General features: G+C 39.9%; 1 protein-coding gene across 1 annotated transcript in view; it reads left to right on the top strand.

Annotated features, from left to right (window-relative positions):
* Window positions 1-385: 385 nt before the first annotated feature.
* SLC7A11 (solute carrier family 7 member 11) overlaps window positions 386-21,361 on the top strand; it is a 67,944-nt gene continuing 46,968 nt past the window's right edge. The window contains exons 1-4 of the mRNA XM_067568036.1: window positions 386-662; window positions 3,638-3,764; window positions 8,987-9,102; window positions 20,547-20,672. Coding sequence (XP_067424137.1) covers window positions 386-662; window positions 3,638-3,764; window positions 8,987-9,102; window positions 20,547-20,672 — 646 coding nt within the window. The remainder of the gene's footprint in view (window positions 663-3,637; window positions 3,765-8,986; window positions 9,103-20,546; window positions 20,673-21,361) is intronic.

Here is a 21,361-nt window from a genome sequence, read left to right as displayed (position 1 = left end):
GTAATGCCAGAGCCTTTTCGGATGGCTGATGCAAACCTGGAGAATTTGCATCATCATTCAGCAGGACTAACTTGGTAAGACAGGAGCTTAAATACAAGTCCATGCGGAAGCTGAGCTGGTTTCCAATGAGAGAGCAGCACTGGCTCACAACGTGAAAGGACAGGTGTTACTAAGTAGTATTTATACAGCAGTGAATATTAAAATTCATCTTCAGAGTGTTGTATCTTTGTGCAGGAGCAGCTTGAGAGGTAACAAAAGGCAGAGAAAGAAAGTGAGAGCAATTAGAAAGAGAGCACAAAGTTTGAGGGGAAAAAACCTTGAGTGCTTGCTAGAAAGTTTTTTTTTTTAACTTTGTTTGTCTTGAGTGTGTTAGTGACATTGTAGCATGTTTAGGAAACCTGCTGTCTCCACAGTCTCTAATGGAAGCTCTTTGCAGGGGCAATCTATTGGCAGATTGCCCTCTCTGGACAGTAAAGAGCCAGCCCAAGAAGACAAAGTGGTGCTGAAGAAGAAAGTAACTTTTTTGAGAGGGGTATCCATTATAATTGGCACTATCATTGGAGCAGGAATCTTCATCTCTCCCAAAGGGATCCTAAAGAACACAGGCAGTGTGGGAATGTCCTTGATTCTCTGGACAGTATGTGGTATCCTCTCACTGTTTGGTAAGTTGGTGAAAGTTTATAATTGATCCTTGGGGGCAGCTGGTGGATTTTTCCCCTCCTGCTATTGGATATCACAGACCAATCTGATATGTGAGGACCAATAAGGCTACAGATATTTTTTTGTTATTTGATAGGCTCTGTAAATGGAACAATACTATGCATTCAGCATTATTTCTCTCACAAGCATTGTGACACACAACCGTACTGTTGCTTTTTATAAATATTATAAGACAAAATAATGTTTCTTATGGGTCCCTAAAGTAACAGGAGAGGGAAACTATCCTTTGTTGCATTTGTGACTTTTTGTTCTAGCTATAATGGTTAGTTTGCAGCATGCTTGCAAGGTGCCGGCAGTTGCGGATATGGGCCAGTCAGTTTGAACACCTGTGAAATGTATAGACAGCTTGATGCAGTTCCCTACTTGCTAGATTTAAGCTCCGAGTTGAATAACATCTGCTGGACAAAATCTTTATTGGCAAGAGAGATAGTGAGAAAAACTTTGTTACTGTTTTTTCACTCTATTCATCAACTCACAATATCACTATGAAAGACCAAGTCACAAAAAGTTATGGAATTTAGCAGCTAACACATACTGAGGGTTTTGACTGCTGGTATGTATTTTCTGGCAGACAACTTGTTTTCTGGCAGGTGGTATTGAGGGCAAGCACTGAGTAACACACATCTGCTTGAGACCATGTAAATGTCACTCTGCGTAAACTGGCTGTGGAATTAAAAGAGGCATTGGCCGCTAAGAAGGAACAAAAGGCCTTAGCTAAACGTTCAGCTGAAGAAAGTTAAAATCAAAAGCTGAACTACTTATTTGAATGCCAAAGTCCCATGCATAACAAAAATCTACTGTGGAACCTTGGAGATTCTGCCTTAGACCGAAACACTCTTCTACAAGTGAAGTGAGAGCTAACACAAAACTTGAAACCTACTTATGAGACGCTGGCTTTTAGATTAAACTAGAGATAGTACTTGCCTCAACATAGCCCTCTATATTTTAATAGGTATGTGTTATATGAGTAAGTGATTAAAATGTGGTAAATTATGGAGATTTCCCCTACATTACATGTTGTGGTAAAACCTCATACAAAGATCACCTATTTGATCAGTGATGGTTTCTGTGAAACATGTATTGCAACATTACAGTAGATACCTTGAAACTGATTCTATACCACATCTCTTCAGATGCACTTGGCAAGAGAAAATCAGTCAGCGGATAGGATCTGTGACCCTAATAGATTATTGGATAACCTGAATAATCTCAAAGTTTTCCAAACTTTATTTATGAAACAAACAAAATATGCCTGGTATTCTTCATTAAAACATATGATTTAATGGGCTGATGTCAGAATAAGAACAGAAGAGAAGCCCTTTGAATTACAAATCCATCTCTAAAATTATAATTTCTGTGGTGTTTTTTGTATTGCAATAATTATATGCATGCATGTCTCTGCATAACACTGGATGTGTTGATGTTTTTTTTGACAAATGTGTGTTATACCTTATAAGTACAGTGGCATATATTAATTAGGGAACATTTAATTGCATATATTTTATTGATCATAAGACTATATACCATATCACTTTATTATTGATTCCCAAAGGCTGCTCAGCAACTGTGCACACACTAGCGAATGGGTTAACTGCATTTGTTAGTACTGGTAAATCTCTCCTTGACTGATGCTGACCGTAGACTGGAGCTGAGAATCTATTGGCTTTGCAACTGTGCAATGACCTGTTAAACACCAGAAGCAGATAAAGACTGGAAGGATGGCACATGGCTAAGAATGTTTAATGCAATGGTGTAGCATGCTGCTGAATGCTTCTAAAAGCTGAGGATGCATATTACGCATGTGGTAGCCTCAGGGAACTTTCCAAGGGTCATCATTGTGCTGTACATTTCTCTAAGAGTCCCTCCACAGTGTACCAAATCACTTTTGCATGACCAGACCTCCTAAAGTAATACCACAAAACTGGTTTTGTTTTTATTTTATCCAGTATTAACATATTGAAAGATTCCTCTTAGTTGGGAAATGTGAAGTCATCTGTGCTTAAGGCAATCCAGTAATCCATGAAGTTTCCCAGAGCTAGGAACAAATGCAGTAATGTGCAAGCACTGAACAACCTGTTTTGGAGGGGTGGGGCTCCTAGGCATTGTACACAACAGTTTGACAGTCCTAGAGAGTGGAGCTCTGAATCAACAGTACACGCTTCCTGACATTGCTCCATCAATGTGCTTCAGCACTAGCAGGGAACATGTAGTACAGTTTCCAGTCCATTGTAATCTCAGCAGAGATTGAACAAAGGATATCTCTTAGTGACAGAGTGCTGGGTATGTCTACTTTTGAGGCTGTAGTGGGATTCCCCAGCTTGAGGAGATGCACTAGCTAGAATGCTACAAATAGAATGTAGCCACAGCAGAATGAGCGTCGGGAGGGACTAATTGCCCCAGCTGTGTGCATGTCAAAGATCCTGGCCCATCTTGCTGCTCGTGCTGCCATTGTTATGCTCTGTTTTTAGCATGCTAGCTCAATGAGATTTAGTAGGAGTATGTCTCGTTAGGTTGGGAATCACCCTGTCCCTCCCCTTGCAGATATGTCATTGTTTGGTCGGTAGCCAGACAGGCTAGCATGACATAGCATTTTCATCTCTCTGTTCACGAGAGGTGGTTGAATAATTAGAAACGGTATTGAGAAATTACCTATTCAGTGGGTTACCGAAATATATAATTGAATAAATTGCACACAAATATTTGCCCACTTACAGGGCTGATTGTACTAATGAAAAATGTATCTGCGAAGAAATTATTTGAAGAAATATGTCAAACCTTGTCAGAAATAATTACTCAATAAATAACTCGCTCTGTTGTTTAGTCTGTTTCTAATGTTCATGTATCATGAAAGTTTTGAATAAACATTATTGGTTATGTCTTGTGATACAACATTTCCATTTTAAACACATTTCCATAGGCGCACTGTGCTATGCTGAACTGGGAACGTGTATCAAGAAATCTGGTGGCCACTACACTTACATCCTGGAGGCGTTTGGCCCATTGCCTGCTTTTGTTAGAGTCTGGGTGGAACTGCTTATAATACGGTAAGTGTACTGAGGGTTCTATTTACCTTTTCTGTCTGCTGCCAATGCAGTTTCAAATACAAAGAGATATGGAGGGGGGCGGGGGGACAGAAATAATCAAGTGGATTTTGATCTTCCAGCTGTGTTCTTTTAATATTTCTGCTTCAAGACACTTACAAGTTCTATTTTCTTTGCCAGCACTGATAATTTGGTTTCAAGATATTTTTGAGAAAAATTATTTAAAATGAACTAACTGGTTTTTATAAAAATTCAGCTGCTTGATTTTCAGTTCTTCTGCAAAACTTACAAGGCTCAGCCATGTCAGTAATAGTGCTGATACCCACACGTTATATTTAAAAAGGCTCTGAAGGACCTACCTTTTGATCTCCCAGTGTGTTATGTGCTGTCTGCCTACTTATACTGTAAACTTTGTGGAAGTGAATCCTGGCTTGGCATAGTTGAGGAGGGTTGCAAATGTAGCTCTAAACTATCTTTCTACCTCCCTCAATAGAGACAGGAATAGTCTAGAGTATGTCTACACTACAATGTAAGCCCAGGTTTAATGGAATTTGAGTTAGCAGACCCTGAGCAGAGGTAGTCAATAGGCAGACCGCAGGCAAAATCCGGACCGCCAGAGGCTTTTGAACAGACCCTGAAATCATTTTATTATTATTATTATTATTTTATTTATTATGATCATTATTATTATTTTTTATCATTTTTTCTGGAGTCTGGCCCTTGATTATATCTTGACCAAAAAATTTTGACCTTGACCAAAAAAAACGGACTAACCCTGACCTTAGGAGTTGACCATCTACACTCATTTGTAACCCCAGGTTAGGAATTGTTGAATTCTGGGTCCCAACCTGGGACTTCAGCATCTACACTGCAATTTGTGTACCTGAGTCCAACAACCCTCCCAAAATGTGGCCACACTAGTCCTTTGTCCATGGTGTAGTTTGGGAAAACTTGACTGTTCACTAAACTCGACTGTCCAGAGGACAAAGGAAGTTGGCCCATGGAATTGTGGGATACTTTTCACAGACTCCCAGAGCATGAGTTCAGTGGAACTACATCTACACAGCAAAGCAATAGGGCAGGGGTGTCAAACATACGGCCTGTGGGCCGTGAACCTTTTTGATCCGGCCCACGTCCGGCCAGTTTTTTTGAGACGTGCTGCTGCCCAAAGTGAGGGCATTGGCACTTAAAGAGATTTCTCTGCCTACGGCATTGCCGGTTTAAGAGTCCGTGAAATGTCTTAAAGTGTTGATGCAGGATGCAGAGAAATCCCTTAAAGCGGCAATGCATGCAGTCTGGCAACACGGTCTCCCACGAAGTCCCGTCGCCGAAAAGGGCTGATGCCTCGCTGCCGAAAAGGGGAAGATGGCCCAAATTTTTTGGCGGAGAGTATTGCATGGCCCCTGTGAAGTGCACTTTATGAGGATTTGGCCCGTCTTCATCAGTGAGTTTGACACCCCTGCAATAGGGCTTGAACCCTGGTTCCTTGTTTGCCTCAGTCTCAGACCCTCCACCCCCTGTGGGGTCCTGAGATCCTGTGTCCAAGACCTGGGTCAGTGTAATTTGTGTGTAAGAAGGAAGGGGACAGGATAGACTGAGCCTCAGTTTGAACCTTAGGCTTACGCTGTAGTGTAGACATATCCCTAGAAATCTGTTCAGCTGGCCATGGCTTTCCAGAGCACCATGTGCTCTGTCCATGCCCCCACATTTCCCCCTCTCTGGAGGTGAGGGAAATTTTGAGCTGGCTATGGGAACTTTACACCACTAGAATATTACTCTAAACCAAGAGAATCCCCAGCTGCCCATGTAAAGCAGCTTTAAGTCCTTAAGTATTTAACTTGGGGCAAGAATCTGCCGTATTGTGTTCCTTTGTGACTGGTACTACCGGGGTGTATGCTGTTGGAGCCTTAAAATATAAGTGTCTTTATATCAAACCAACACCCACAATTTAAATGGATATCAATTATCATATTCAAATTGATTGTAGGAAGTTTGTCCCTTGAATTCTATTTGAACTATTTCTGTGAGAAACCCATGTTATAGTTATAACAATTCACCTCAGATTCATTTCAAATCTGCCCTGCCTTAGTAAGACTTACTTCCTTTAACGCAGAAAGCTAATCGCAGTGCAGATGTTTTATTTGATCTCATTGCCTAACTTACATAATTAGGCAGGGATCCAAATTCTAGCACAGACTAAGTTGGTTAAAAGCAGTACTAATGCTAATTCATTCTGACTCCAAAGTTTATTTAAAATGTGCCAATATCCTGATGATGTCATGAGAACATTCGTCATCGTAGCTTGCCCCACACCCAAATAAATATGAACACTGAGTGAGAATTAAATCAGACCATCCTTGAATCAGTAAATCTAACTATGGGGGTATACTTGTTATAACTTATCAGAATCACGTTGCTGAAATTCCATGTGGAGTTTTTTTTTCCTGACTCCTATGGCTGTGAACTAATTGGTTGTTGTTGTACAAAGAACTAGCCACCCAATATGTATCTGTGTTCTAAGGAGTGACTTTAGTCAGAAAAGTTACACACACATTCCTCAGCTGCGCCCTCTTCCCTCTGAAAGACTGCAGGATTATGAAAACAAAAGATTAGTGGAGCAGCCACAATCAGGAATAAACATTTCCTGCTCCCATATATCATTTCAGCTACAGTGTTACAAATCCAAGAGATATTTAAATAGATTAAAATGTGCTAGCAATGGTTGTGTTTAAATGTGACTTTCACTAGCACTCTTTCCATAACCAGTGCATTCAGGGATATTCCTTTCCCTCTCTCCCTCTCCCCTGCTGAGAATGTTAGACCTATGTTATAAAATCGTCTCAGGAAAAAAATGCTACTTTCCACACAGGTCAGGGAAACCACAGGTTGGACAAGGGCATACTGAAAGTAAATACTGCATTGATTTAGAGCTGTGGTATGTGCTGATAGTAATTTTCCTCCTTCTATCTGCACTGCATAGTAGCTACTTTCCTTTGTTTACAAGTGATAAATTCTCTTTCTACCTACTACTGAAAGCAAGAGATGCGCATAAGGTGTATGTACTTTGTCAACTTTTCTTCACATTTGCAATACAATGCAAAGTGCATTGTTACTTTGATCCTCTGCTCTCTTATTTGTGGACTGCAGCTGATAGCACAATCCACAGAAAAATGGGAGCACATAAGTGCTCATTAAGCCACAGTATTTATTGCAGGTACAATTTAGGAAAAACAGAGATGTAAAAATTATGACGGTGCAGCTAACTGTCACTGTTTCTTCAAGAGAATTGAAAAGAGGGCTTTGTAAAAAGATTAGGTAAGGTTCTGCAAGAAAACATTGCAATTGAAGAAGGAAGTTATGTGTGGAAACTCAAAAGATCTGGTCTGATGGTTGATCTGTAGCAGTACAAAGAAACTGATGAAAACTGTACCATATTTAAATGCTGGGTGTGCTTGAGCCTCTTCCCGCTTACTTTTGTGTTAATTAGAACTCAGTTGCACTTAATATAGTGACATGGAAAGGAGAAGAGAATCAGCCCCTGTGTTTTTGCTAAGCTCACATGTATGAGGGTGGGGGTAAGTGTGTGCAAACAACAACCCTCCCTTAGTCAGCACAGAAACTTAGTTAAAAAGATAGTTTTGACATTTGCTCGCTTATAGTCTGATTCAACACAATCTATGTTATTTTGGCTGAGTCACGACATTAAGAAAATATTTTTTTTTCAGAGACACAGCTCCCTTATGGAAAAGTCCCTTGGAATTTAATAGACAATAATAACCTTTCGATAGAACGTTTAAATTGTCTCATAGAATTTTATTGCAGGGATATCAGGTATTACATTCTAAAGGATAGTTTAAATTCCATAGACAGACTATTATTCTCTGTTTAAATTCTAGAGGTTTTTAGAGTAATTTCAATACAGTCTTGTTTAATTTCTGTTAGTTTCATCATTGTTACAGTCTATAAGACTCTTCTGTAAAGATACTCTGATAGGGATTGTTGAACCAGTTTAAAAACAAAATTACCTAAATTTTCATCTGCCCTCTGGACTGAATCAAACTGTTATTGGACTTCGAAGAAGAAGAATACTTAATTTTTTGTTTTAATTTTCAAGCATTTTTGCACTTCCTGGTTTTGACCACAAGAGGAAGTAAAAATACTATAATATTAATCTGTATGGGCTGAGCTTTCTACAGGGGAGTCAGATCAAATATATTCTTGGTCATTAGCTCCTTATTGTTTGTAACTAGGTGATGGAAGCACAAATAGCTGTCTGAGGAGGTGGAAATAATATTTCCAGAAACAGATAGTGAATGGAATTACTGGAACTCCACTAAGTGGGCCACATGACTACACCTAACAGGGCAAATTAATATTGGTTTAATGGTTTAATGGTTAGGCCTCTGAATAACTTTCTCCTTTGTCTTAAAAAGAAGAGGAAGCATATCCCTTATTAAACTGTTTCTACATATATTGATGTGATTTACCTCCTGCTCTTGAAATCGCCTCACCCATCTCTGTACTTTCTTTCTGCATATTTCATTGTGCAATAAGTGCACTCTCAGTTTCTTTGGGAATATTCCTGGGTTGAAAGGGACCTGTGACCAGGACAGGAAGCAGAAATGGTTCATAAAAGCTGATATACAATTACAGTTTAGCAACACAGTTTCATCCTGACTAAATTCGCTAGGACCTTTGTGTAAGTATTTTTAGGGTGCTTCTCTGAATAAAGCAGAATCTTTGAACTTTGTTGAAATTCCCCTGTGAAGAATGAGATGCATGCAAACATTAAAATTCTATCCACATAAATTTCTATAAAGTTGGGTTTAAATATCGGTTATTATCTGGTACCTGATCATATTTGACTTAAAAGGAATGAATAAAGGACTGTGTTTATAAATCTCCAGTGCATGTAATTTCTGACTGTGCTATAACAGGTAAGTCATATGTCAGTCTATGCTGATAAAAGTGATGATGTGAGTTCAGTAGCACCTGAGCAAAGCATATATGATTATGTACTCCTGAGAACCTCCATTAAATTCAGACACTATGGTAAGTGTAGCACAGCTAGGAAAAACACACACCAATTAAATTGAACTCAGTTTTTTGATAATGAAGATGATACTCTAAAGTGCAGATCCTACATGAATATTATTTATCCACTGTTGTAAATTAAACATGATTTATTGATTCTTTCTTTCTTTCTTTTTTTCTGTTTACCTTAGCCCTGCTGCCACAGCGGTGATATCCCTGGCATTTGGGCGCTATATTTTGGAGCCATTTTTTATCCAATGTGAAATTCCAGACCTAGCAATTAAGCTTATTACAGCTGTTGGGCTCAGTAAGTATAAAAGTATCGGGGAAGGGTGAAGGTGATGTTAAAGTAGAAAGTAAATAAAATAAGTCAGACATGGAATAGATAGTCCCTTGATGTGAACCGTTACAGAATTACTGTGCCTTCTGGGGCGAGTCTCTGTCTCTCCTGTTGGAACTGTTTCTCTTTGTATAAATAAATAAATATTTATTGTGTGCAGTGTTGTAGTCATGTTGAGCCCGGTATATTAGAGAGACAAGGTGGGTGAGGTTTTATCTTTTATTGGAACAATTGCTGTTGGTGAGAGAGGGAAGCTTTTAAGCTCACACACAGCTCTTCTTCAGGTCTATTTGTTGTCATAGGGATATAGGAGACACAGGTTCAAGGCCCAGGTAAGGGCCCTAACCACCAGGCTATAGAGACAGTCTCTCTATGGTCCACTGAATATATAATTATTTACACAGTTCCAAAGAAGAGATTGTGAGAGACCATAACTGCGTAGAGCAGTTTTTAAACTAAGGGCTGGGGGAAGGCCAACAGGTGCGGAGGAGTACGTTGTTTGGACAGAGACATCCCTTTGGGGAGGATCTACTAATGGAGATTCTCTATATCCTAGTAGGGAGGAGAGGATGGAATAGGATAAAATATGGGTAGGATCTAATAAGGAACAGTCAAATGAAAAAGAGTCCCATTCTGTTACACCACATAATGGCAGACTGCTAAAAAGTGACAGTTTTTTAAGTGCTTATATACAAATGTTAGAAGTCTAAATACCAAGGTGAGTGAACTTGAGTGCCTCATGTTAAATGAGGATATTGATATAATAGGCACCACAGAAACTTGGTGTAATGAGGATAATCAATGGGACACAATAATATCAGGGTACAAAATAGATCGGAAGGACAGAATAGGTCATACTGGTAGGGGAGTAGCACTATATATGAATGAAAGTATAGAGTCAGATGAAATAAAAATCTTAAATGAACTAAACCATGCCATACAATTTCTCTGGATAGTAATTCCATGCTTGAATAGTAAGAACATAGCAGTAGGGATATACTACCGACCACCTGATCAGGATGGTGATAGTGAGTGTGAAATGCTCAGGGAGATTAGAGAGGCTATAAATATAAAAATCTCAATAATAATGGGGAGATTTCAACTATCCCCATATTAACTGGATACATGTCACCTCAGGAGGGGATGCAGAGATAAAGTTTCTTGACACCTTAAATGACTGCTTCTTGGAGCAGCTAGTCTTGGAACTCAAATGATGAGAGGCAATTCCCGATTTAGTCCTAAATGGAGTACAGGGTCAGATCCTGCTGAAGCACTTGGTAATAGTGACCATAACATAATAAAATCTAACATCCCTGTGGGGAAGGGGAGAAACACCAAAGCAGCCCACCATGATAGCATTTAATTTGAGAAGAGGGAACTACACAAAAATGAGGAAGTTAGTTAAACAGAAATTAAAAGGTACAGTGTCAAAAGTGAAATCCCTGCAAGCTGCCTGGAAACTTTTTAAAGACACCATAATAGAGGCTCAATTTAAATGTATACCCCAAATTAAAAAGCATAGTAAGAAGACCAAAAAAAGTGCCACCATGGCCAAACAGCAAAGTAAAAAAAGCAGTTAAAGGTAAAAAGGCATCCTTCAGAAAGTGGAAGTTAAATCCTATTAAGGAAAATAAAAAGAAGCATAAACTCTGACAAGTGAAGTGTAAAAATATAGTTATTATAGCCAAAGAATAATTTGAAGAACAGCTAGCCAAAGACTCAAGAAGTAACAGCAAAATTTTTTAAAGTACATCAGAAACAGGATGCCTGCTAAACAAGCAGTGAGGCCACTGGACAATCGAGATACGAAAGGACACTAAGATAAGGCTATTGCGGAGAAACTAAATGAATTCTTTGCATCGGTCTTCACGGCTAAGGATGTGAAGGAGATTCTCAAACCTGAGCCATTCTTTTTAGGTGACAAATCTGAGGAACTGTTCCAGATTGAGGTGTCATTAGAGGAGATTTTGGAACAAATTGATAAATTAAACAGTAATAAGTCACCAGGACTAGGTATCCACCCAAGAATTCTGGAGGAATTCAAATGTGAAATTGCAGAAATGCCAACTGTGGTATGTAACATATCATTTAAATCAGCTTCTGTACAAGATGACTGGAGGATAACTAATGTGATGCCAATTTTTAAAAAAGGCTCCAGAGGCGATCCCGGCAATTACAGGCCAGTAAGGCTAACTTCAATTTCTGTAGCAAAGAACAGAATTATCAGACACACAGATGAACACGATTTGTTGCGGAAGAGTCAACATGGTTTTTAGAAAGGGGAATCATATCTCATCAGTCTACTAGACTCCTTTGTGGGTGTCAACAAGCATGTGGACAAGTGTGATCCAGTGGATGTAGTGTACTTTGATTTTCAAAAAGCTTTTGACTAGGTCCCTCACCAAAGGCTCTTAAGCAAAGTCATGGAATAAGAGGGAAGGTCCTCTCATGGATCAGTAACTGGTTAAAAGATAGGAAACAAAGGGTAGGAATAAATGGTCAATTTTCAGAATGGAGAGAGGTAAATAATGGTGCCCCCAGGGGTTTGTACTAGACAAGTACTGTTCAACATATTCATAAATGATCTAGAAAAAGGGGTAAATAATGAGGTGGCAAAATTTGCAGATGACATAAAACTACTCAAGATAGTTAAGTCCATAGCAGACTGTGAAGAGTTACAAAGAGATCTCACAAAACAGGGTGACTGGGCAACAAAATGGCAGATAAATTCAATGTTGTTAAAAGCAAAGTAATGCACACTGGAAAACATAATCCTAGCTATACATATAAAATGATGGGGTCTAAATTAACTGTTACCACTCAAGAAAGAGATCTTGGAGTCATTGTTGATAGTTCTTTGAAAACATCCACTCAATGTGCAGCAGCGGTCAAAAAAGCTAACAGAATGTTGGGAATCATTAGAAAAGGAAAGATAATAAAACAGGAAATATCATATTGCCTCTTTATAAATCCATGGTACGCCCATATCTTGAATATTACATACAGATCTAGTCGCCCCATCTCAATAAAGATATATTGGAATTGGCAAAAGTACAAAAAAGGGCAACTAAAATGATTAGGGGTATAGAAAAATTTCTGTATGAGGAGAAATTAATAAGACTGGGACTTCTGAGCTTGGAAAAGAGATGACTAAGAGGGGGGAAGGATAGAGGTCTATAAAATCATGACTGGGGTGGAGAAAGTAAATAAAGAAATGTTATTTACTCCTTCTCATAACAAAAACTAGGGGTCATCAAATGAAATGAATAGGCAGCAGGTTTAAAATGAATAAAAGGAAGTATTTCTTAACACAACGTACAGTCAACCTGTGGAACTCCTTGCCAGAGGATGTTGTGAAGGCCAAGACTATAAGTGTGTTCAAAAAAGAACTAGATAAGGTCATGGACAATAGGTCCATCACTGGCTATTAGCCAGGATAGGCAGGGACTGCTGTTTGCCAGAGGCTGGAAATGGCCGATGGGATGGATCACTTGATGATTACCAGTTCTATTTATTCCCTCTCAAGCACTTGGCCCTGGCCACTGGCGGAAGACAGGATACTGGGCTAGATGGACCATTGGTCTAACCCAGCATGGCTGTTCCTATGGTCTATGTTCTTATGTAGACCCACCCCAGCAAACCCAATAGCCTGGTGGTGAGGGCAGGGCAGGGACTTGAACCCACATCAGAGGTGAGTGCCCTAACCAACAGGCTCTTCTGGGGTGGTTCTCTCAAGCTCATTTTTCATGGAGAATAACAGGGATAAAACTGGAGCCTTTCAATGTGGAACAGGAAATTTAAAAAAAAAAATTTCAAAAGTTTTTTGGGACTGGAAAGCTGTTTCCTGCCCAGCTCTAGCCTGTATTTCAATAAGCTGTGAACTCAACCATCTCTTCTCAGTGGGTGCAGAGTTCAGTGTAGGTATTAACGTGTAGGACTAATACAGACACTTACAACAGTCTTTTTTTCCCTACATTCCCTACAGCGCCTACATTACAGTGCTCTGTTTACTACTGGTGGCATGACGATGGCAGTTCCTTAGTAACAGTGTTCCTTTTAATGCGGGCAGCACATCTATAAGAAAAAATATAAAAGGAATGAAAAATGAGCTAAAACAAAACAGTCTAAGGCCTTGTCTACGCTAGAAAAATAAGTCGACCTAACATAGGTAATTACTGCGGTGGCAGATGGCCACACTACCCTCATTGGGTTGGTGGAGAGCGTCTTCACCTGGAGCGCTTTCACCCACCTAAGAGGGGCAGTGTGGGGAGCTCCTGGCTCCCGGTGGGATCCTCCCCCCCACTCCTCATTCCCCATCAGGAGCCAGCCCCAGGTTTCTCCCCTCCCGCTGAGAGCAGCAGCCTGAGGCTTTCCCCCTCCCCATTCCCAGGGGGAAGCTGCCTGGGGCTTCTCACCCCTGGGGAATGGAGTCCAGCTGCTCCAGCTTCTCACCTCCCTGGGCAGCCATTTCAATTTCAGGGCTCAGCCATGAAATTGACAAGGCTGCCCTGGCTCCCAGTGGGGAGCAGGTGGAGAAGTGTCTAGGCTTTTCTCCCCCCTCCCACCCGGAAGAAGGATCCAGGTGTCTGGGCTTCTTGTCCCATTCCCAGCCGGGAGCAGAGACCAGCTGTCCAGCTCTTCGGGAAGCTTTCTTGTCAATTTCACCGTTCCGCTGGAGCAATGTCTACATTGACACTGCATCACCCTAATTAAGCTGACAAGAGCCTGCCCCTTTCATTGAGGTGGTTTTATTATGTCGGCTTAGCAGGGGAGTTACATCAGTGGGAGGAACATTTTATTCTGCACGCCTCCCCTGTTTTGTCAACAAAAGCTAACTTTTGTCCTCAAAACTCTCTAGTGTAGACCAGCCCAAAGTCACATAGGAAGATATTTTTGTTTTTCACAGGTAATTCAATCAGATGACTTTTTCTTTATTTAGGGCGATAGATTCAGCTTGACCTTGAACTTCCAATCTCCAGTATAAAGAAACAAGTTATTTGTAAAGTTTCAGAGGGGTAGCTGTCTATATACAGCAAAAACAACAAGAGTCCTGTAGCACCTTAAAGACTAACAAATTTCTGCGGGCATAAGATTTCGTGGGCTGCAACCCACTTTGTCAGATGCATGAAGTGGAAATCACAGATAGGAGGTATATATATACATATCCAAGGGTAAGAAACAACAATGGGGAGAGCAAGTGCTAACAAAGTCAATTCAGTTAGGGTAGATGAGGTCTATTCACAACTCATATCATACGTACATACATACATACATCAAACTGATGGCTTGTAATCCATTTTTGTATGGAATGTTGGTGTAGAGAGTTTCTACATCCATAGTGGCTAGGATGGTGTTTTCTGGGAGATCACCGATGGATTGTAGATTTCTCAGGAAGTCAGTATCACAAAGATAGCTAGGAATGCTGGTGGCATAGGGCCTGAGGAATGAGTCCACATAGCCTGACAATCCTGCTGTGAGAGTGCCAATGCCTGAGATGATGGGGCGTCCAGGATTCCTGGGTTTGTGGATCTTGGATAGCACATAGAATATAGAATAACCCTGGTCGGGGCTCAGAGGGTGTGTCTGTGTAGATTTGTTCCTGTGTTTCTTTAAGGAGTTTCTTGTAAAAGTTCTTCAAAAAATCAATATCTGACCACATTTGCTTCTGTCTTAATTTGGCAGAAACCATATGAGTAATTGAATTAAGGGCTTGAATTTTTTAGCTTAATTACTTTTTTTATAGTTACATCTGTCTAAAATATTTCAGGAAAAGGTAAGGGTAAAACAGATGTTCAAGAACTTCAAGGTCACTGAGATAGCAGAAACAATATAGGACAACTCCATTAAAGCATTTTTTTATGTGCGTGTAATTCTAACACAGTGAGTGAATAATTTAAAATAATATTTTTGTTACTTTTAATTTAATTGAAAATCTGTGTGAAAAGCCAGGATTTCACAAAGTCATTAAGCAAGGAAGCAGCATGTCTGGAGGGTGGAGTTATCCTGAAATAATGACACCCCTAGGGGAGATTGGAGTCAACAGCAAATTGTTGCTATGGTGACCGAAAGAGAGTGTGTGCAGAGCAGGTAGAGTGAGTTACAGCCTCACCAAAACTAGAGATTCCTGTAGAAAGTCTTGTAAATATGACCAACAAAGATGTCAAGGGAAATACTGATGTATGGGATTTAGTGTTTACTTTTCTGCTTGAGTTTCCACACTGTAATGATGTAGTGTTTTGTGTATTTTATCAGATAGTGCACATGTACCCAGGGATCTGAAAGTCTGACTGTGACTCTTCTATGAGCAGAATTATCTAGTGGAGCTAATTATTATTATTATTAGTAGTAGTATGGTTGCGTACAAAGTTCCCAGTCAGGATAGGAGCCTCTCTTTCCATTCAAGGGTTTGGTATTGCCTAGGTTAAGCTGCAGATTAGCTACCCCATCTCTTGTCCTTCTTACCCACTTCTGTGTCACTTCTCCCTCTCTGCTGCCATGGCTGATTATGCAGAGCGATAATACCGTGCTTTGCAGATCTTTTGCATACCCAAGTTATCTTTATCATCTTGGATGGGAATAAAATAGTTAGAAGCATCATTGAACTATGCATTGGTAATAAGAGAGATTTTGTTCTGTAGCCTTACCATCTTGCCCTCTGATCTTCTCAGCAAGCGAGACAAGTTTTATATTGTTTTGTTTTTGAGTGCAGTTATCTAAAAAAAATAATTCTACATTTTTAAGTTGCACTTTGACAATAAAGAGATTGCACTACAGTACTTGTATGAGGTGAATTGAAAAATACGATTTCTTTTATCTTTTTTACAGTGCAAATATTTGTAATAAAAATAATAATATAAAGTGAGCACTGTACACTTTGTATTCTTTGTTGTAAGGGACATCAATATATTTGAAAATGTAGAAAAACATATTTATAATAAATTTAAATTGGTATTCTATTATTGTTTAACAGTGCAATTAAAACTGCGATTAACTGTGACTTAAAAAACTAGTTAATTTGTTTTGCATTAATCGCATGCATTAATTGTGATTAATTGACAGCCCTAATACACACACACAGTACATAGCGGTGTGTGTATGTGCGGTGCTTATGTGTGTATGCATTCTTGGGGACAATTTATACTATATAAGTGTATTGAATGGTATTATTACTATGTAACCTGAGTAGATATACAGTATAAACTGAGCCAGTTCTAATCACTTCACTTGGTCTCCACGTCAAATGAGCAGGTAAAGAGGTTTCAGCTATGTAAAGCTGAGAACAGATCACCTGCTCATGTATGATATGAATTTTTAACTTGTTTATGTGTATTCTGGGGCTACTATGAGTATTTGACATCCTAGAGAGGACTCAACTTTCCCTTGTTTTTGGGTTCTGTCCCTTGATCAAATACCCCGTTATATACCCCTTCCTAAACACTGGCAATATTGTACTGGGAAAGTGTGGTCAGCAGAGCTGTGCAGAGCTACCAATATTTGCCGGAAAAAACCCTGACATTTTTGTTTGGCTAAATCAGTAGCTTACATTATTTCAGAGTTTACACAAGTCCTGCTAACTTCTCTTCTCCAGTACGGCAATTGCAAATGGCATCAGTTATGCTTGAATTGGTCCCCTTTTGGCAGATTTCAGATACGCAGCTTAAATAAAGACTTTTCTTGGCTGGGATGCTTTTGTATTTGGATATGCATATTTGGATCCTGGCTGGAAAATAGGTCTAAATCTACTCCTGCTTCTCCTGTTGGGTTTTATTATTTTATTATACTTTTTATAGCTATGACAGTATGAAGGATAGAGGCAAGTGTTGGCTGACAAATGTCACCATCACATTTGATTGTACGCTATATTCATGCCATTCTTTTCACCCTCCATGGTCACCTACTGTGCCATGGGTGCCTGCTATACTTGTGCTGGTATTGCCTGCTTATGCCATTCTCTAGCATTACCTTGATCCTGTAGCATAGCTTCTGCAATCAGTTCATGGTGGGGGTTTCTCAAGGTGTCTCTAGAAGGTCGTGGCACCCATCCTATAAACCCCACTGCACAATTCACAGGCATGGTGGCAAATGATGGCAGGATCGATGCAAACCACTCTGATGCTACATAATGATCTTTGATCTGGGACATCTTGATAATTGGCACAGTTGTTATATCCTGTTCCACATCCTGCTTACGTCTTCCTCCATGGTTTATATTCTCCACTATCTACTTCCTTCTCCCCTCTTAAAATTACACTGCTGTTATAAAACACAAATGCAAATGCCACACCCCTATCAGTATATTAAAGTAATGTGCACACAGAACTACTCATACTAAACCTTAAAAGAAATCCATCAAACTGGTTTTATTTTACAAATCTAAGGAAATGAAACTTCAAAAAAATGTACTTAAGAATTTTGGTCCTGATCCTGCAATCCTATTCGCCCCTACTCTGAGCCCCACTGACTTAAAAAAGACTCCATGAGGTTAGAACCTTAGGGTATGTCTACATTGCAGGGGGGAGATGTGATTCCCTGCTCAGTTAGACAGACTTGTGCTAGCTTTGCTAGACCTAGTGTGGTAAACATAGTTCTGTGGATGTTGTGCCATGGGCTGGTCACCTGAGGTCAGGGGTCAGGTGAACTTGGGTATCTGGCGTGAGCCACTGTCAGTGCCTCAGTGTCCATGCTGCTACTTTTAGTGCACTAGCTCAAGCAGGGCTAGTAAGAATCTGTCGATCCATGCTGGGAATAACACCTCCTTGCTGAAATACAGACTTACTGTTAGGCTCGTGTAGGTTACCTCTCGTGTCATTCAGGTTCTGCAATAGCACAGGTGTCTTCTCTGCCTGAGCAGAGCTGATTGCAACACCGGGACGCAGGCGTGTTCAGTCTTTAATTGCATTTTTCTCTCTCTCTTCATGTTCAACTGCAAACCCAAAACTAAGCAGCCACAAAATAGCTGGCCACCCCATTTATGGTTTTGCCTTGGCTGAGATCACAGGAAGCATCTGTGAGTTTCTGACATGGCCACAAATGGAGGAGATTGTGTTCAAGAAAACATGACCTACCTATGAATTTATGGCCTGTGATTTATGCGTGAACTAAACCAGTAGGTATATTTACACTGCAATAAAGAAGCTGTTGCACTGACTCTCAGACCCTAGGTCAGCTGATTCAGGCTCACAGGGCCCAGGCTGAGGGCTATAAAACTGCAGCGTAGACGTTCAGGCTTGGGCTGAAGCCCAGGCTCAAAACCTCTCCTCACTTAAGACCCCTTCAGTCAATGTCTACACTGCAATTTTATAGCCCTGCAGCCTGAGCCTTCTGAGCCTGAGTCAGCTGACCTGGATCAGCCACAGATGTGCCATCAGTCTTTTATTGCAGGGTAGCCATAACTTGTATGAACTGACGTGAGCATTCTTTCGGCTAGTTGTTCGCACTAGTTGTGTGCTATCTGATAAAAATCTTGTGTGCATATCAGAATGTTGATCACCTTTATTAAAAAACCGTGGGTACAGAATAGTTCTCCGTGAGGCAAAGTTGCTCTGTCCTGAGTTCTGTAACTGAATGTTCATGGCCTGGAACTTGAACTCTGCATGAGCTGAATGTCAGGTTTCAAATATTGTGCTGAAAATTTCAACTTGCATGTGTACTGTGCCCCCTGCCAGTGCTTTGTCTTGTGTAAGAGCCACAATACAAATGTTAGCTGAAATTACTAGAACATTTAAAATAAACTACTGAATAGCATTGGATTTTTCTTAGTGACTTATACAGTGCAGGTAAATCAGCTGTTTTAAAATATATTGTGCTGAATTTTCAAGTAAATGATTAAGGGTAGCTGCAAACAATTTATAATATAAAAGAGCATATGCTCAACAACAAGTCAATCTGACATAGGTAAGGATCTAGGGCCTGATTCAGAGCTGTGGTACTTGGGCTTAGAACTGGAGGAACTTTTAAACACTTAAATCAACTGATTGACTTCAATGTCAGGTCTCACAGCCAGGAATCAGGCTCCCAGCATTTTGTATATATTGCCAGGTCGACACATGCACACAGGAATTATAAAGCAAAACACCCAGTATTCTGTACTATAGGGAAATTTTGCCAGACAATTTTGTTTTTGTTGTGGCCCAAAAGAGACTATCTCAGTTCTGAAGTACAGTAAAACCTTGCTCCGTTTTGCTGGTTAAGCATTGTCCTTAGCTCTGAATCTGATTTGTAAAGACACTGATGAAATAGCAGTGCTAGCCGCTGGAGAGTCTGTACAGAGCCAGACCTGCAACACCTGCACTGATACTTGGTAAGCTCCAAGCTTCAGGCTCTGGATCAGCACTCCTGAGTTGTGATTTTATAAATCCAGTAGTGTGTGAGATGGCTGGTAATCCAGATAAACCAGTGCTTCTAAAATGGCTTAGAAGTAAAGATGGATTCTGATGTATAGCTGATTCATTAGTTCCTCTAGATGGAAACAGAGAAAGGATCAATTGATAGGCTTGCACTATCATATTCACCCTTTTGTCTAGCAAGGAATTAAAAACAATATTCTTCTTTTGGCTAACAATAGATTTTTGTACTCTATATAATTATTCATTTACTAAAACATCTTTATCACCTCTCTTCTACAGACATATCATTACATATTCTAGAATAACTGGGACAGGAATTAGATGCTTCATTGTTTTATCTTCGGTGTCAGTTAGTACCCCATCAAGTGCCAGAATGTACTTGCCCTGATCGGGTAGGGTACATGATTTTGGAGTGAGGATGCAAGGATCCTTCCTTCCTCCTTTTCTATCTCTGCATATGAGCCGGACACAGGGCCAAACTTTGCACTGAAGGCCTCTGTGCATCTAGCATCACCAACAATGCTAGAATTCCCAAAGCTGGCGATATGGTCCTAAAAGAGGATAAATAAAGAGAAGAGTAAGTGGAAATAAAGGCAGAGATGTAGCTAAGAGCAAATTTATGCAGGACCTAAGTGAGGGTGAGAAGCTTTAATTTTATTAATTATTGTTTTTTAAAAAATGCAAATCTACAATCAAACCAACATTTCTAATGAGATCCCGAGTGATGGGATTAATTTTTGCAATTAAGTTTTTAATCAAAAATTGTTACAACAGCCCATCAATTACTAACAGTTCACAATTCTGACACTGAGTAAGTGAGCTAGGCAGATAGTGAAGAGATTGAGGGCTGGAACAGTGGGACAGAAAGATGGGTTCAGCAGAGTCATTTAGTATAATGCGGGGAGCAGAAAGGTGAGGAGCTAACAGAGGGAAAAAGTTATTAGAGTAGCTCTGTTTCCTTTCATGTATAAGAATCCATTGTTCAGCTTTGTTCAGTTTGTAATTTAAGGTGCCTTCAGTGACATGAGCACTTTTGTTTAACTTTCCCCTTTTCTTCTCTTGCAGCAGTGGTAATGGTCCTGAATAGCATGAGTGTCAGTTGGAGCGCCCGCATCCAGATTTTCCTTACCTTTTGCAAACTTGTAGCGATTCTGATAATTATAGTCCCTGGAGTTATGCAGCTAATTAAAGGTATGCACTGAAAAGTAAATGCTTTTTAAGTGATTGTTTTCTCTTTCCTCCCCCCCGTCACCGCCACCGAATAGTGCTTATACCAGCAAAATCTCTTAATTAGTCTCTGCTTGTTTAACTTAAGCTCTGTACTTGAGAGCATAGAGTCTGGATCCGTCATTTTAAATGAAGAAGCACAGAATTGCTCCTTTCAACATAACTTTTATCATAAACTCTCTGTGGAAAGGACAGAATCAGTTTTAATGGCAGATGGGCATGTCCTGTTCCTATAAATGTTTTAATAAATTGAACATTAGAAATCATCTGGCAGAGATCATTTGTTTTTTAACTGCATTAATGCTTAGCCCTGTTCAGTATGATATGTGCTATGAATTAGCAACAGGAATGTTCAGCTTTCAGAATTTTCACAGAGTGAAAATACGGGTTATAATGGAAACCATTTTTGGCACTTAGCAATGTAGCTCACAAAGGCTAAAATACTTGTGGTAAAATACTGTGGTCATTGTTTATTCAGTCTACATGGCAGAAGGATGTTGTACCTGAGAAATAAACCTAAACTTTGGCCTTTACAGATGTTTAAACTTGCAGACCTGCCCATATGTGATTGTATTTGATGCTCATGTACATGCATGTCACTGATTCCAAATGAAAGAATAAATATAAAACCAAGACAACAGTGTTAGGCTAAC

The sequence above is a fragment of the Emydura macquarii genome, unplaced genomic scaffold, assembly GCF_026122565.2.
Source record: "Emydura macquarii macquarii isolate MOO-44397 ecotype Brisbane River unplaced genomic scaffold, CSIRO-AGI_Emac_v2 contig_2834, whole genome shotgun sequence".
Lineage (NCBI taxonomy): Eukaryota > Metazoa > Chordata > Testudines > Chelidae > Emydura > Emydura macquarii.
The sequence above is the reverse complement of the archived record's forward strand: the minus strand, read 5'-3'. Positions and strand labels throughout refer to the sequence as shown.